The sequence below is a fragment of the Natrix helvetica genome (genome assembly GCF_964273705.1).
Source record: "Natrix helvetica genome assembly, chromosome: 3".
NCBI classification, from domain to species: domain Eukaryota; kingdom Metazoa; phylum Chordata; class Lepidosauria; order Squamata; family Natricidae; genus Natrix; species Natrix helvetica.
This window is the reverse complement of record NC_138549.1, coordinates 25,476,217-25,494,755: the sequence shown is the minus strand read 5'-3', so window position 1 is coordinate 25,494,755 and position 18,539 is coordinate 25,476,217. Positions and strand designations below refer to the sequence as shown.

Below are 18,539 nucleotides of genomic sequence, written 5' to 3'. Positions count from 1 at the left end.
ATAATATTATATCACAAATCTCTTAGTTACCATTTATGGACTCTTTGTATCTGTTAAGGAGCATGTGGATTAAATAATAATCATACAAAATGCTATCTTCTGAATTTGATATTTTAACTAAGAACAGAAACATCATCATCATATGCCTTCAATCCCAAGCCTTTGGAGACATCTCAGAGACATAATGAGACAGATATACACAAAGAGCCAAAATACAGATCAAAATTGAGCCACAAATGTTGCTAAGTGAAACATTTGTTAAGTGAATTTTGCTCCATTTTACGATCTTTGTTGCTCCAGTTGTAAAGTGATTCACTGCAGTTGTTAAGTTAGTAATTTAGTTGTTAAGTAAATCTGATTTTGCCTTGTCAAAAAGTTGCAAAAGGTGATCATATAACCCCCGGGACACTGCAAACATCATAAATATGAGTCAGTTTCCAAGCGTCTGAATTTTGATCACGTGACCATGAGGGTCTGTCTGTCTGTCTGTCTGTCTGTCTATCATCCATCTCTCTCTCTCTCTCTCTCTCTCTCTCTCTCTCTCTCTCTCTCTCTCTCTCTGGCATATGGCTTGTGAAGTCTTTGTTCAAAGAAACAAAATAATGTTTTGTTTAGGTTTTTTCTAAAGGATTTTATTCTGCATCTCAAGCTAAGTGTGCTTGTTTTCTACTCTGTGGTCAACCTTTCCTGTGAAGTTACAGTGCAGTGTTATCCTTGTGTATTCAGTTTTCATTTATATGCAAAACATGGGTCAATCTTACATAGTCCTATGTCCCAATAGTTAAGGTCAAATCTACAAAGCCATGGAAGGTATGACTGACTATGTGATATTTTCCTCCACTCCCTCAAATATAATGGCCACCAGTGTTTTTAATTCTCATGACTTTTGAGGTCAGTTTCTTTCCCTATTGGAATAACTATTTTTAAAAAAAAACCTGGAAGGAAAAATAAATGTGTGAGCATTCAAATGATCTTTCTAGAACATGTTCTTTACCTTTTGAATTGGGGCAAAGTACAGAAAATATTGAGGCATTTGCTACAGAAGTGTTAATCACTTAAAGCAGATGTTACTATTGCCTGAAATAAATCCAGAAACAAAGTTCAGGAATTGAAGATAATGTAAGCCATCTTTTTATAGTTTTTCATTAATTGATCATTAAGATGAAGTCTTAACGATTTTTCTCTAGATAAGAAAATGAAAAGCAGGTCTTACACAGCATGATTACACAAGCCTATTTAATTTTTAAAAAATGGTGAGTATAATCAGTAAACAAAATAATGCTACTGATTATTTTGTAAAATCTCAAGGGAGGGGGGAGTCTCACAGACAATAGATTGCTTTAAGTTGATTTTTCTTTTGTGATACTAGAAAATCATATAATGGTTTTAAGCAAAGCTTCTTAGTTATTATTGAATGTATTTGAAATCTCTAAATAGTATCAGATGAAAACTGTTCGGTATATTAACAGAATATTTTCTGTTCGTTGAGAGTAGGTCATTTAAAATCCAGTGTTGCTTTGCAAATAATTCTATATATTCACATTGCCTTTGTGGATATTTCTTCCTCTTCAGTGAACTAATTTAGGTACCCTGAAAGTACCATTTCGTATATGACATATATAGCACATTGTACTCAAATGTTAAATAATTTGCTAGTCATCAAAGATCTAAGCCCAGTTAGCTTTTTTAAAATCATTGGAATCAGTTGTTGAATGAATTTTCTCTATTAAACAATAAAATAATAAAATACAGACATGTAATAATGTCAGATCTTGAGGCACTATGGCATAAATGCTAGAAATATGCCTCTGTTGCAATATGGGGAAAATGAAGAACAACAGTGTACATTTGTTTAACTGTTAATAAATAGAGAAAACATTTAAAAAATGTTATCAGCCTTTGTCTCCCTACAATAATGACTGTGTTAGTTTATTTTGAAGAATTACAGAGGAGTCCAATTTTGAACTGGAAACTCTTGGAAAAATGAAACGTACATACCTGTTAGGATATTAATTATTCTCTTCCCCATCTTTAAATCACGTAAAGAGTTACTATATTTTGCACCTAGAATAATGATAACATTTTGAAGTAGCTTCATTTTTCTGATTGACATGCTTAAAAACCTTACTGTTCAATTGAACCAGTAACCTCGTATAACATTTTGATTGCCAACTTCCAATGAATCTTTACAGCCAGGTAACTTTCCCAGTCTAGTTTCAAGAGTATGGGAAGGCTCGTTTCCTTATTGCCAGTTAACTTGACCCCGTAAGTATCAACGGTTCTGATCCCAGATATCCTCTTCATTTGATACAGCTGTGATTCACCTCTAAGTACCATGTGCCAAGACCCATCTGCCATTCTGTCTTTATTATCCCCTTTTAGGTGGATATATTTTAAGGCAAGAACTGGAATAAGCTAAATAATGGTATAGTACAGAATTCCCCAACCTTTCCGGATTTGCAGATTGGCAGGTAGGGGAGACAGGATGGTTCTGCTACTTGTGCAAGTGGCATGTCCGCACTGGCCTGCCGCTCTGGGTGGCCCGGTTCTGAACTGCTCATGGCCCAGGGGTGGGGGACCCCTCATAGAGTAGGACTAATCTTCCTGGGAAATTAGTTTCCTGGCCTAGTTTATTTAGTGGAGCTAATAACTTGCTCCGTCAAAAGACAAAAACACATAAAAGTGTTGATGGTAAATATTCTGTATGGAAGAGAGCATTGTCACAAGTTTTGTCTTTTACTGTTTTGTATTTACCCATCTTTCAACAATTTTTCTGATGACTAAGCCTCTTTGGCAGTTTTTTTTTAATTTGGGTTTTTAAAAAGTCCATAAATGATGCAGATAAACGGGGAACACAAATGGTACCATTTACTGTTATGATCATTTTAGAAAACTCATCTTGAAAGTTGTCCTCCCTGATTTTTATTTTGATTAAATGAGAGGGAAAGAGATTGAGAGAAAAAGAACTAGTTTCCAGTAACATCAGACCTCCACGTCTACAGCCAGGAATGATTAAATTATGGATTGTGTCAGTATAACATATTGACACTATCCATTGGATGTTATCAAATAGCCAAGCTAATAGAATGATTTACTTCATGTCTAACTGCCTTTTTCAATTAAAGGCAGCACATGTTGTGGGACTTGAGTCTAAGTGAACAAACCATATATTTTCTCCTGTTAACACCATCGTTGCTTACATGCAACCGATGGGGATTTTCCCCTATTGCTGCAGGCTGTAATGGGATGGTTTAAATGGTCATGAGGGAAAAAAAAAGTGATTAATGATTAGGGAACTCGGCTTCACAGCTCTTCCCCCCCTCCCCCCCTGCATTTCCATTTGTGTCAACTAGCTGCACACTTGGGAGATGTTATTTCCATGTAATCAACATAGTTTATTTCTGTCTCTATTTGTTTCCATTTCATGAGACCCGTTGGTAATTCGGTTCTAGCTTGCATTACTTTGGGCGTGTCAGTTCCAGTAATGATAGACGAGGATCATGTGCAGCTGTTTATTAGCCTGGTGACTAAAATGTCAACTTCTGAACCCGAGTGTCACGGTAGACACAGGGATCCTTCTTTTATTGCACACCAAGTTGGAGGTTACATGATTGCATCTGGGAGGAGCCATTGAAATTAGTTGAGCATTAAGCTGTCATCATATAATTACAATAATTGCTACATATTAAGAAATTGCCTCTGCAGCTTCTAGAACAATACACATTAGTGCCCTTCTGTTAATAAACTTCACATCGCTGTGGTTTTGTTGGGCATCTTACTCAACCTTTTGGAATTCTCTGTGTCAATAGTAGCAAGGCTGTTAGGTTTTTTAAGGTACATGGTACAACTGACGCAAAGTTTCCAACTTTTTTCTTCATCAATACTTATTTTAAAGACCATCTGATAATTTTTTTTGTTTGATTATTGTTGCAAACAAGGTGAAAGAAATGACCAGGGGGAGTCCAAGGGGTGTGTGTGTGTTCAAATGCATAATCAGTTTGGAGTTGCTATGCCCCCATAAGAGGCCTTGGTCCAACCCCCCTCTTATCTGGAGCCAATTTGCCTTCATCATTAGTACATCAGATTCTTGTGTATAGATAGCATGAAATAAACTCGTAGTGCTTTTGAACTTTATCCTAATTTCTTGCGCCTGACACAAAATTTATAGAAAATTTACTTGATCTGATCCACCATGATTCTTTTTACAGCCAAAGAAAAAAAGCATTTTGTGGAAAGCTCCTAGTACTTTCATTATCATTTTCAGTATTTCATTGTTCATAAGGGGGAAAAAACAATGTGTGGTCATAAATTATACAATGATTCTTTTAAAGGAAAGTTGTTACTGCCTTAGGATATTGGATTTGGATCTTCCAAGATCTAAACCACCATCACCCATTGAAATTCATTAGAAGATTTTGGACCAGTCATTTTTCCACAGCCCAATCTAAACTATAGGATGGTTGATCATCTAATCCAGCAGTCCCCAACCTTTCTGTCTCCATGGAACTGCAGCCATGGTGGTGGTGGTGGGGGGGGGAGAGGGCATATTTTCGTGCATGTGCATACCACTTGCGCAAATGGAGCTTCACATGCTCACTCACTGCTTGCGCAGCCCGGTTCCCAACGGGCCACGACTGGTATCAGGCCGTAGACCAGTGGTTGGGGACCCCTGATGTAATAATCTATCAGGAGTTCTTGGTGGAAGCTTTCAATGAGATTTTCAACTTCCAGCAATAGAGGCCAAGGAATAAAAAAAAGCTTGTTCCTTCCACACATATTTATGATGGTTGCCTTGGTCTCTGAGATGAAACATCCAGTTTAAAATCCCTCTCCCCCCCTTTTTTTTTTTTACACATAGCTCAATATAAAAGCTTATTGCTAAGAACATATTTATGAATTCTGCTCATTCATCAAGATGAGGCATACAGAGATACTCCTGTGCACTGCTTGGAGACTACATGTATGGGTATTACTTCTATCCATCTGTCCAGCGACTGTGTTTGAATTGTTTGGACACGCCTTCTTGGCTTGACTGGAGTCAGTCTCTTAACTCAGTCTAGCCCAAAGAGACGTCTTTTTTTTCCTTCTTCCTCAGTTCTGGTCAGATTTACAGGATTAGTTCATACCTGGAGTCTCCAATTCAACACCTAGGAGCATTTGATCTTTCTCATTGTTGGAGAGGTGAGCAGTGCTATTCAGTGGCTGCTGAATAATTTCAACCGCTCTCATGTGGAGGCTTTGGCCTGATCAGCTGCATGCCAAGCCGCGTCTGGGGTCTGTTAGCCTCAAGCAACTTTATTCTTGAAACTTTCTATTTGCAACTGAACTTCGCATTCAGTCACTGGAAGTACTAGGTCCCTTGTGTTATCTTGATGCCCTACTTCGGAAGAGACTTCTCCAAAATGTGATGCAGCAATCCTCTTCTTAATATCAGGGCACCTGAGATGGAGTCTTCATGCTCTTGTGACTTTTGCAACAAGAAGGTGTTAGGAGTTGTACAACGTATCTAGTAATCACTTTCGCTAAAGGACTTTTCTCCCTGTCACTGTTGGAATATTAATGGCTTTAGCACTGAGGAAATTAAAGCCTTTATTTCGGTATATCTCTTTAAGCTTTGATGACCTGAAAACAACAGCAAGTTAACATTACGGCTAGCATTTTGCATTGTGCTAACTATCAGGGCAAGAATCATATCCAAGCTTTAATGAAAATTTTCAAAACCAAGTTAATCTGGCACCTATGAGCTTGTATGTAGATATGGTGCTATCATGGCTTAAAGCTTTTTAGAGATCGTTCAATCTAAACTGTTTGCAAACTTGGTCACAAGTACCCTACTGCATGTCCCATTTCTTCCTGAGACTGGAATCTCACCTTCTTTCCATGGAGAGCCACATGTGGTTTTGCTGCTTGAAATATTGGATGGTTTTTGGAGGTAGCACAATGATCTCAATACAGGACAACTTGGAAGTCACGGATGGTAGATATTTTCACAGGTTTAAAATACTGAAGATCAGTTCACCAATTGACATCTCTTGGCCCTCAGACAGACTGGTCTGAATTGAAAGAAACAGCCCTTAATACTGATATCCAACACAGCCTAAATGAAACACCACATTGTTGTATGGCACAGGCTTGCTTGAGCAACCATTCTATCATGCCATGATTGAGTTCACCTGCTTCAATCAAAATGGACTCAAATGTCTATATACCAATGCACAGAGTATGAGGAATAAACAGGGAGAATTAGAAATTCAAGTAAAAGAGGGCAGATATGATATTATTGCCATTACAGAAACTTGGTGGGATGAAACTGACAAATGGAACATACAGCTAGAAGGATTTAAATTATTTAAAAGAAATAGACCAAATAAAAGAGGAGGTGGAGTTGCACTATATATAAGAAATAACTATGTCTCTACAGAAATAGAGCACAACAATAATGAGAACTATCTTGAATGCATTTGGGTCAATATTAAAGGTTGTGGGGGAAATGACATTGCCATAGGTCTATACTACAGGCCACCCAACCAAGCAGAGGAAGAAGATGAACTTTTTGCTAGTCAGCTAACTAAGGTATGTAGGAAGCACACCACAATAGTAATGGGAGATTTTAACTACCCTGACATCAACTGGGAAACAAACTCTGCACCAAGTGGAAGATCCAACAGGTTCCTAACAAACCTAGCAGACAACTTTGTTTTCCAAAAAGTAGAGAAGGAAACAAGGGGATCAGCCATACTGGACTTAATTCTCACTAACAGAGAGGAAATGATAGAAGGTGTTGAAGCCATAGGAACCCTGGGGGCAAGTGACCATGCAATATTGGAATTCAACATTATCCAAACACAAGTAGTAGAACAAAGTCAAACTAGAGTCTTGGACTTTAAGAAAGCTAATTTCAATAAACTTAGAGAGAGCTTGGGAAAAATTCCATGGATGAGAATCCTCGAGGGGAAAACAACTCAAGAAGCTTGGGAAATTTTGAAAAATGAGATTAGAAAAGCCCAGTCTAACACAATACCAATGAAGAAGAAAAACAACAGCTCCCAAAAGAAACCAGCATGGCTGCATAAACAACTATCTGACAAACTGAAAGACAAAAAAAGTAAGTATAAAAAGTGGAAGGAGGGGGACATAACTAAGGCAGAATATCAGCAAATAGCCCGAGCCTGTAAAGATGAAGTGAGGAAAGCTAAGGCTCACAATGAAGAAAGGCTTGCCACAAAAGTAAAAATTAACAAAAAAAGCTTCTTCCAACATGTTAAAAACAAGAAAAAAGTTAAGGAAACAATTGGTCCATTGCTAGGAGAAAGTGGCAAGAAGGTGACAAGCAACAGGGAGAAAGCAGAACTATTTAACTCATGTTTTGCATCTGTCTTTACACAAAGGGATAAAACAGTCCAACCTATCAAAAGCAGCACCACAAAATTAGGAACACAAATTGAAATAGGGAAGAAAATGGTAAGTGAGCACCTGTCTACCCTAGATGAGTTCAAATCACCAGGACCGGATGGATTACACCCCAGAGTTCTGAAGGAACTAGCAGACGAGATCTCAGAACCACTGAATTATATCTTTCAGAGATCCTGGAACACCGGGGAACTACCAGAGGACTGGAAAAGAGCTGATGTGGTTCCCATCTTCAAAAAAGGGAAAAAATTAGATCCAGGAAACTACAGACCTATCAGCCTAACCTCAATACCAGGAAAGATTCTGGAAAAAATAATCAAGCAACGAATTTGCGAACACCTAGAAGCAAACAAAGTAATAGCCAAAAGCCAACATGGATTTGTCAAAAACAGATCATGCCAGACTAATCTTATTGCATTCTTTGATAATGTGACAAAATTAGTGGACCAGAGGAATGCCGTTGATATAGTTTACTTGGACTTCAGTAAGGCTTTTGATAAGGTAGACCATAACCTACTACTAGATAAAGTAGAAGAATGTGGGTTAGACAGCATCACCACCAGATGGATTGGTAACTGGCTGACCAACCGCACTCAACGTGTAGTTCTCAATGGAACTGCATCTACATGGAGGGAAGTATGCAGTGGAGTACCCCAAGGCTCTGTTTTAGGCCCAGTACTCTTCAACATCTTCATCAATGATTTGGATGAGGGAATAAATGGGGAACTCATCAAATTTGCAGATGATACCAAGCTGGCAGGAATAGCCAACACTCCAGAAGATAGGCTTAAGATACAGAAGGATCTTGACAAACTTGAACATTGGGCACTATCTAATAAAATGAAATTCAATGGTGAAAAGAGTAAGGTTCTACATTTAGGCAACAAAAACGGAATGCACAGGTACAGTATAGGTGATACCATACTCAGTAGTAGTAACTGTGAAAGGGATCTTGGAGTCCTAGTGGACAACCATTTAAATATGAGCCAGCAGTGTGCAGCAGCTGCCAAAAAAGCCAACACAGTTCTAGGCTGCATCAACAGAGGGATAGAATCAAGATCACGTGAAGTGTTAATACCACTTTATAATGCCTTGGTAAGGCCACACTTGGAATACTGCATTCAGTTCTGGTCGCCACGATGTAAAAAAGATGTGGAGACTCTAGAAAGAGTGCAGAGAAGAGCAACAAAGATGATTAGGGGCCTGGAGTCTAAAACATATGAAGAACGGTTGCAGGAACTGGGTATGTTTAGCTTAAGAGAAAGAAGGACTAGGGGAGACATGATAGCATTATTCCAATATCTCAGAGGTTGCCACAAAGAAGAGGGAGTCAAACTATTCTCCAAAGCACCTGAGGGTAGAACAAGAAGCAATGGGTGGAAACTAATCAAGGAGAGAAGCAATTTAGAACTGAGGAGGAATTTCCTGACAGTGAGAACAATTAATCAGTGGAACAGCTTGCCTCCAGAAGTTGTGAATGCCCCAACACTGGAAGTCTTTAAGAAGATGTTGGATAGCTATTTGTCTGAAACGGTATAGGGTTTCCTGCCTAGGCAGGGGGTTGGACTAGAAGACCTCCAAGGTCCCTTCCAACTCTACTATTGTATTGTATTGTATTGTATTGTATTGTATTGTATTGTATTGTATTGTATTGTATTGTATTGTATTATTGTATTGCTTCCAGAAAAATGTTCACCCATTGCAATATTTTGCTATCTGCACTGCTGGAAGTAAGATTCTGTAACTGTTGGGGGAAATTTCAGTAATAACTCTTTTGAGTAAGAGAGGTTTTGCCTGTGCTGGCTGCAAGAAACTGAAACCACCTCTCTCATGCTTTATGCTTTCATGCATCTACACTGCACGGGGTGGCAAGCTCATCAAATAATGTGTTTCTTAACTCTCAAGAGGAGGAAGATAATCTCTTCATTTTAGCTGACAGGTACCTGGAGTCACCAAAAGAGTTGCAATTGCCATCACGACCAGTCATTCAATGGCTTAGCAATTTTGTTGAGCTTGTAAGTTGGCATTTGTCTATACCTCTTTAGTTTTTTACAATGGCCTTTTCCTAGCGAGCAAATTTGTTTTGGCCTTTACCTGAAAAATTAAGTAATAATATTTTCTCAGTGACTTTCACATATTCCGGATCTGAAACTCATCATCTACTTTCAACACAGGTGGAATTAGTTGAGTTTTAAAAAAAATATGTTTTCTTGCGTTGTTAAATCCTTCAGTTGACCTTATTGAGTTACATTAGGGAAGTCGAATTAACATGTTGGTTTACTATGCATTCTGAATGATGAAATAGAAGAACAAACTGCTTGAAAACATATGGGAAGAATGGGAATCCTTCTGGGTGATTCTAACTGAGTATGGATTAGCACCCATTTGGAGGTTATTCATTCAATTCTATTCTTTAAAAAAAGAATGGTTCTTGGTCTCTATAGTACACAGAGAGTAGCTAAATATTGTTTTTCCAGATTGTGTCGTACTTCCATCGTAAGATGTGTGTCCAGATTTTTTCTGTTCCATCTATAAACAAAATTGAAAGGAGGATTATTTTAAATTTCTCATGCCCTCCTCTTTTTCAGGGCTTCTATACAAATTTGCCTAAAATAGTTAGCTCATTCTTTCTTCCCTGTGTTAGCTCTAATTCTGTGATACTGTAATATCCTTCTGAGGGGTCTGGAAGGATTAATTAAGTAGGAATTGTTTTGCAGTGGTTTTCAATTCTTCGGTTAGACCATGTCCAGACAATATTCCACTGAAATCCACTTTTTTCACACACACACACGACTTGCTTTAATGAATCAATTCATTAATTGTACCATTTACAATACCTCTTTTTATCTAGAATGTGTCTGGCTTGTATAGCTAATGCTACATGTTTTGAATCATTTTCACATCCTAACTTTTATAATTCAGTCACGAAGATCATTGGAACAATGGAACAAATTGTGAATCAAAATGCTAATAGCTCTGCTAGGGAAAAGCTTAAGCTAGTCATAAAGTTAAAGAGGTATTAATTTTTGTTTTCAGATTTATAATATGGATACATTCATCTCATCCATGTTTCCCCCCCCCCCAGTTTTGATAATGCTTATGTCACATACTTCCAGTTAGATCCAAGACTTTAATAGTCACAAATACATTGTTTAAAATAACTTTTTGTACAGTCCACATATTCTGCATGCTTTAAAAAATAAATTTGGAATTAATCTACATCATTTTTGCCTGAAATGTGAATTAGATTAGAATAAAATCTGAAATTTTATTTCAAATGTTTATCGGGGTTATAGAATTAACTTTCTTTTTTAAAAAATAAATAGATGAATGGTTGTTGCAAAATACACAATTCAGAAAAAGCAATTTTATGTTACTCAATTCAAAGATTATTTTTATATGGAAAAATTTAGTATGTAAAACCCCTTCAATGGAACTGGAAAGATACTATTTAGTTATCTAGCAATAGTAAGAAATAAGAACACATGTGTTAAATGAGTTGATATTGTGAACAATATGACAAAATCTTCCCCTTTTCACCACACTGACTACTTATAAAGGGAAACTCTCAAAAAGTTCTTTTGCGTCTATCAACATTGGGGTTTGTGAAACATTTGTGTTTTGAAAATCTTTACAATTGTTACTTTCTGAGAATTACCTTATTTATAGCTGTTAATTTTCTAACTTCAGTTCAGCCTTGTCTTTTTTTTTCCTTTTGCATAATTTTCTAGTTCTTTGTCCCCCCCCTCCCCAAAAGTGTACATACTGAACAAGACTGAAGATTCTTTTGATAGCTTAAATGAAAACTCTAATTGTACTCAAGTGTATTTATTTCTTTTACTTCTAATTTTCTAATAACCAAACTCCATTTGTGGATTAGAGCCCTTTTCATGCATCTGTTAAAATAGCTTCTAGTCCATAAAGAATTAGAATCATAATAAACCAATGGTTACTGGATTTGGCTTTCCTACAACAAACTAACATGTCATCTTACTGGAATTCACTTGAAAACACAATTTAGTTTTCTGCCGAAGTTCCTTACTTTCTCTCCCTCCTCAATACACTGTTCCTTAAACCATGAGGTAAACTCTTTCTCAACACATCAGTATGTCACTTATTTGTAGTTTTTCAAGAAGTCTTCAGCTCATGAGCAGGTTTCAAAGGAACCTCATCTCCATATGGTTTTTACTGGATAATCCTTTATCCACCATCTTCAGCTCTCATTCCCCTGCTTTCTTGCCTGTGGCTACGTTTCTATTTCTGCATCAATTAGCCCAGTGATTTATACAACAAGCAAGCAGTTTAGAGGTAAATGGTACACAATTAACATCTCATTCCACCATAAAGGGTATGCTAAATACCCTAGTCACTGCTTTCTCTGCCTGGAATTGAAATAAGTGTTTGTCCTAATTCATATGCTAGCTGATGTGAAGTGGTCCTTCTTTGTGCTGCACTACACCATTAATCTAATTATAGATAGCTGCAAATGAAGTGCTGTCTGAGCACAGAGACTGAAGAAAAATAGCGCTTTTGTCATTTAGCATGACTCTGTGAGGTAAGATCACACTTTGCATGGCAGGCTGGCAAAATGGAGATCTGAATAATATTGCTGCCTGTTGCATACTTTCTAATTACGAGAGACTTGTAAACAGAAGTAAGTGCTGGTGTAAATAGAGCTGTAGATATGCTGTCATTTGGCTTATAGAAGGGAAAATCCTTTGAGTGCTGTTGTATTAAATGATGCGTCCTGATTGACAGGAACCTTGAGACTACACTGATGGAGTTGTCAAAGCATTATGCTAACAGACTGCTCCACTGACTGCAGATGTACAGAGCACTGCTATTCAAACAGCTGAGTTGTTATCTGTTCATTTTACCTTGTCTGTGTTGTAACTGCACACACAGTCTATTTCTGTGTGCTTTTCACTCTGATTGGTCAACCTTAACTTAAAGCAAAAGGAATCTGCTTTGTAGGGCCTAGTCGTTCTTGGGACGTTTTTGCCTAAGGGAGCATGTTTGAGTGTAACTGGCAAAGCTAGCCCCTACTACAAGAACATTGAATGAAGCAAGGTGTGACTGATGCCTCACTTAAGAAGATTAGAGGCAGCTTGTGGTCAGTATTATTTTTTCTCTGCAATTACGTTTTCTGTTTGCAATTCCTAATTCATGCTATCCCTCGGCCACTTCAACAAGCTAATTCAGCTGCTTCTCTGCAGCATTCCCCCTTCAATCTTTGCTTTATTTTAAAGTTTAAGATCCTTCTTTTTCTATGTAAGGCTTGGTCACTTTTCAGTCCATCCTACTTACACTCAAGAAGTAGTTGTGCTGCATTGGGTGAAGTTGGTGATCTTTGAAAGCTTTCAGTCCCCCATTTTCCCCTACACAGCCAGGTATTGTTGAGTTCTTAGGATCTTCTCACATTCTTCACATTTACATTTCCTCAAGTTACATTTCTCCTTGAACCAGCCCAGAGGTTAACATCTTGATATGTGCTGCGCAATCCATAGACCTCCCTGGTTCAGCTTGTTTTTTTCCTTAAACTGAGAAACTATTTGATGAAGGAATGCTTTTTGGAAGACGCATAACATTAACTGAGATTCGATGAAGCCAAAATATTCACCCAATACAATTTTTTTTAAAGAAAAGGATCCGCTCTATAATACTTTTAACATCCTGTGTCCATAAAGGTTTTTTTTTTGTTAGTGTGCGTGTCCATAACTCTGCTTCCAAAGGATCCCCCCCCCAAAGTTCACAGTTGAAGCTAACTTTTTAAAAAAAACATAATAGCTCTTTTTCAATCCCCTCCCCAAAAAACAAGCCAAAGAACAATAAACAAATACAAAAGGAAAGGGAATAACTCATCAATAACAAAGGCCTGCATTTTAAAAGCCTTTTCGCTTACTTGCTCTCACATCTCATTCCAAGCAAAGCAAAGAGTCCTGCAGAGAAAATATCCAGAAGAGAGGGGAATACTAAAATAGGAATAAGCAGAAGGATAGGTAGGGGACATAATGGAGACAAGGAAGCTTGTGCTACACAGCAGTCGGGAGACACTTCCAGTGTCAATTCTGTGCTGTCTCAGACATATTCTTTGGTACTGGTTGATGGCTGATTGTGAGAACTGAAGCTATTTCCCATTTAATGTTACAAACTTGAGTTACTTTTAGAAACATGTAAAAGTTACTTTTGAAGTGCTACAGATTTTTTTAAATGCTAAAAATATATCAAAAGGAAATATATTTTGCAATATGAAGCCAAATAAAATCTGATGGTGACCTAGAGATCTAACTGGATTTGTGTTTCTTTCTAAGGTGGTTATTTTTAAATCATCATTACCAATCTAAATAGTATAGTCTTAGTTGTCATTGTACAAAATAAATGCAACAAAATAGGTTTACATCTACTGTACATCTAAAAAAGGCATTTCCTTTAGATTTTGAAACTGTACATTTTGATATAAATTACATTCAGGTATAATTTTATACGGTAATTCATCCTTTGATGAATGAATACTTTGCAAAGAATTGGTATTATAATTTATTTTGGAAGTGTTTTTTTTATCGTGCCATATAACTTAGACAGAGTGTAATGGAAGGAAGAAAACTATTGGCATTATAGTTTCCAGAAAGAACCATTTCCTTTAAATCAGATCTTAGTACATGTTGATTGAAAACTCACAGTGCAAGCAGAGTATTTTATTTGGCCTATTGTGGAACATAGCAATTCTGGTAACTTTTGTTATAAACCCCATTAAGGTCCCTTCCTATGTTCTTTGTGGCAGATGTGCATTTGTAGGGCACTGAGGTTCATTTTGTTTGAAAAGAGATTCCATGGGGTAGTTATTTGGGTATTACAATTGGAAAATGTTTTTCTGCCTAGGAAATTGCAAATTGCAAATTAGCAAACTTACATTTCAAGTCACTTTACTTTTAAAAAATAGATTAAAAAAACAGCTAAATCTTAGTTTTTAGAACAGCATTAACAGTTTGGATCCCTTATAATCCATTCTATGTATTTTATTAATTTGTAGTTCTTACTCAGATGCCTGCATGTATCACAACAGGTTCCTAGATCTTTATTATAGGAAGACCAAATACATTGTTTTTATCAAAACTAACCCATTTTGTGTTTGTGGGATGTATGGGTGCTTGTGGTTGGGAACGATATTTTAAAATAATGAAGTTAGTACTTGAGGGAAAGGTGTTTGTGTGTGTGTGTGTGTGTGTGTGTGTGTGTGTACGCACCCATGTGTGCCTGTGTCAAGGAAATGTGTAACATCTACATATTTTAGATGTGTATTTCTCTGTAAATCAGTGAATAATATAAATAGTGCAGATATTGTAAATTAAAACATAATCTTCACAATAATAATTTATCTCACTGGATGAAAGCAATCCCAGTTACATACAAGGCAACAAAAATAGTTTTTAGCTGAATGTTGTGAAGCAAAATGCACTAAACTTTATTACAGCATGGAATAATTATGTTGCAGATTTTATTTGGTGATGTGCTTGCTGATTTCTGCTTAAGTGTTGATTTCTATTGTATATGGGTGCCCTGGTTAGTTTATGTGTCTACGTATGTGGGAAGGAGGGAGGGAGAGAGAGGAAGACAGACAGAGAGAGACAGACAGAGAGAAATGTTGTTTAGCTTAGCTTTGGTTATAAAGGAATTACAGAGTATTTTTTTTCAAAAGTGTTTATTTTGCAGAGTAACTTTTTTTTAAAAATGGACTATATACAGAGCACACAACAGCACAATAAAATAAAACTAATACTGTATTTATTTATTCATTCTTTCATTTTATATCCTATCTTTATTTTGAATAACTAAAGCTGATGTACCTAGTGCTTCCTCCCCCTATTAAGGAGAGATATTGAAACCTCACAAAAATGAATGAGAATTATATAAAAACATGAAATGTATTATCACTTTGATCTTCTGTTTGGTATGTCTTGATGGCCTGAGTGCTCTTCGGGTAACCAAGAAATAAAATGTAAACTATTAGATTGAAGAACAGCAGCTCCCCTAGCCTATCTCTAGTTTTATTATTACTTTATGGATAAATCAAGAGGATTTAAATGGTATTCTTTACAATGTAGGGGAGCTGTGAGAAATCTGGAAATGATGAACACTTTCTTTAAACCTGTCCATCATTCCATTACAGTAGATGCACTGACTAGATCATTGGACAGCTTCTAGGGCAAGTTTGCTAGGCCATAGACCATAGGACCTCATCCACTCTGCTTTTTCAAGGTGAAATGGGGTTATGCTTATAAGGTTATGCCAAATTATTTCTAATAAAATATCAGTTTGAGAATGAGTCCTGCGATTCAATGGTCAAACATTATTAATTTGTTTGTTTTACTGTATTATATACAGTATGTGATATTAGGCATAACCCTGATTATACATCACTTTTCAATGGGCAGAGATCCTACCACAGATGGTTTAATGTAGCAAATGCCTTGAGATATTCTAAAGTGATAGCTATTGGTTATCGAAGCTAAAATATTATTTAATTTTATTTGCATTCTGGAGCTATTAAATTGCTTAAGGCTCTACTAGTGAAAACTGAGTTTAAATGATCAGAAATCCTTGATATTGTGGCTGGTTGGACTCAGTGTATATTAGATTATTATCTGCCATTCTAATGCCCACATTTTTAAAAGCCAAGACCAATCATTAGTGAAAGAGCTGCATTTGTTCTTTTGTCTGCTGATGGCCAAAGATAAAGTTTCTCATGGACTCCTGCTGCCATCTGCTGGAGGCCTAAAAGCAATGTCCAGAATAAGTTTTAAAAGCAGATGGCCATATAAAAAGATTAAAGGAAAAGAATCTAATGGGAAGATAAAATCATTGGAATTTCAGTGACTAGGTAAAATGTATTAGTAGATAGTAAAAACTGAGAATATGTTTTTCCCTTTTGAAACATTGTTGGTCATTTTGGTTGCATTATCATAAAAATCTGCACAGAAGCAAATTAATTTGCAAAGCACAGAAAATTTATATGAGTTTAAAAACATTTCCTTATTTAGCATAGTTTGTACTGATTATTTTGATAGACTACTTAAATTGATCTTGTATTCTCAGAATTCTATGATCTTAGAGACTGCAACATGTGGCCTTTGTACTTTTAGGAAAAAAAATAAAACTATCTTTTTGTTTCATATTTTTGTTTCATAGAGGAATATCTTGATTTTTGTACATTAATAGGATAACTCTTTGACAAATTATCAATTTTCTTACATTTACATATATACTTTTTGGAAGCATGACTGGCAGAAGATAGGGGGGAAAGAGCATATAATATATAATTTGTGTTAAAATAAGACAATCATTTTAGTTAAGGTTTGTAATGTACAAAATAAAAGTATAAAATGTTTACCACACTTGAATATTTTCAGAAAGAGAAAATTTGGTCTATTTGTTAAACTGTATATAATGACAAATACTGGATTATATACAATGAAATCTATAATACACATACATTTTTAAATATTAGTTTACTTTATTAAAGATGCAAATTGTATTTTCTATTTTGGGGATAACCCAACAGTATTTTAATTGACTTATCAAATTTAGTCTGCTACCAATATCTTTTTAAAGTGCAACATTTTTTTTCTCATTTTCCGCGTGTCCAAGCAAGATTTAAAATATTATTTCATACTTGCTCTAGATTTTAGATACTGTGCTCTTTTTAAAAAATAATGCTGCTTTGATATATGCTTTTGTAACAGTTCTTTCTCATCTCTTCTCCTTTATCCAAGTACAAATTGCGTGTGTTGAGCCAACTTGCTGCAGAACTGAGCAAATACATGCCAGAAAAAGTTACGGAGGATACCACAAGTATCATTAGATCGCCAATGCCAGGAGCAGTAGTGGCAGTTTCCATAAAACCTGGTGACATGGTAAGAGCTTCTCTTTTCCTAATGTCCATTTAAATTAAGAATACTTTTCATTGAAGTATTAAAGATATTTTTTAAAAATTTTCTTAAAAAATCAGTAGGAGTTTCTCTGTTGAGAAAGCAAGCTTACTATTTTTGGCTCTTTTGGAGAGAAGTTGACAGTATAAACAGCCGACCTTGATAAATTCAGTTGTCCAATATTGTGTAGTGGAAGGAGAGATGGGAAATTGTTCCTATTTATGCTGAATTTCAGAATGGGTTGCTCTGAAATAAGGACTGCATATAATGATAGATAAATTTGTTAGTCCTTCTTGAAGCAGTAATTTGGTCCTATAGTTTACTTATCTCCAGCAGAAAAGTGCTTTCAGTCAGAACTTAGAAAAATCTTGTGCAAGACCAACATTAAAGTAAGATAGTTGGGATGTTATATACCAGTGGCAATAAAAAAAAGAACCTCTAACACCTGTAAAAATGAGGGGAAGTACTGATAATTTGCATTTTATATATTCATTAAACCTAGTGAAACATCCTACACACAAGTTGATGATCCCCATGGTTTATTTTTGGGAAACTAGGTGAGAATGCTCCCATGCTTACCATGCCATTTATTACACATATGCACCCCCCCACACATACACCACTCTGGACATATAGATATCTGAAATACTTGTATTCTATACTTAGAAGAGTTCCCCAGCTTAGCAACTGAATAAATTAGCTGGATGTTATTTTCATTAATTCACATTGGTTTTATTTTATTAAATTTTACAAAAGAAAAAGCAGCTGGGTGATGTCCCTGAGTTAGCATCCCATCCCTTATCAAAAACTAGAAAGACAAAGGATGCAGAGAAGATAAAAGCATTGACATGCTGCCCAACTGACAGCTAGTTCATCTTCTGTGTTGTTGTTATATTTTGAAGGAAAAAACTCTTAAGTCGAATTTTTTAAAAAGCTACTTATAGAATTTTTTTCTGTAGTTCTTAAGTAAATGCCTAAATGTTGTGAACTTTGTTATTACATGTACATTTGTATGTAAGTTAGGTTCAGCATAGTTTTACCGAAACATAACCTGCAAACTCTTCACTTTTTTATTGTTGCCCCACAAAAAAGGGGAGGTATGCTTGCATTTGCACACAGTTTGAAATATTTTACAGTTACGTTTAGTTACAAAAAAGAAAAGTAATTCATTTTAAAGTGTTGTTTAGCTAGATTTCCACACAC

General features: G+C 36.1%; 1 protein-coding gene across 2 annotated transcripts in view; it reads left to right on the top strand.

The window, feature by feature from the left end:
* Window positions 1–18,539, top strand: part of PCCA (propionyl-CoA carboxylase subunit alpha) — a 239,420-nt gene that overhangs the window by 204,348 nt on the left and 16,533 nt on the right. For both annotated transcript variants that reach the window (XM_081946260.1, XM_081946261.1), the window contains exon 22: window positions 17,181–17,321. In XM_081946260.1, the coding sequence (XP_081802386.1) occupies window positions 17,181–17,321 (141 nt within the window). The remainder of the gene's footprint in view (window positions 1–17,180; window positions 17,322–18,539) is intronic.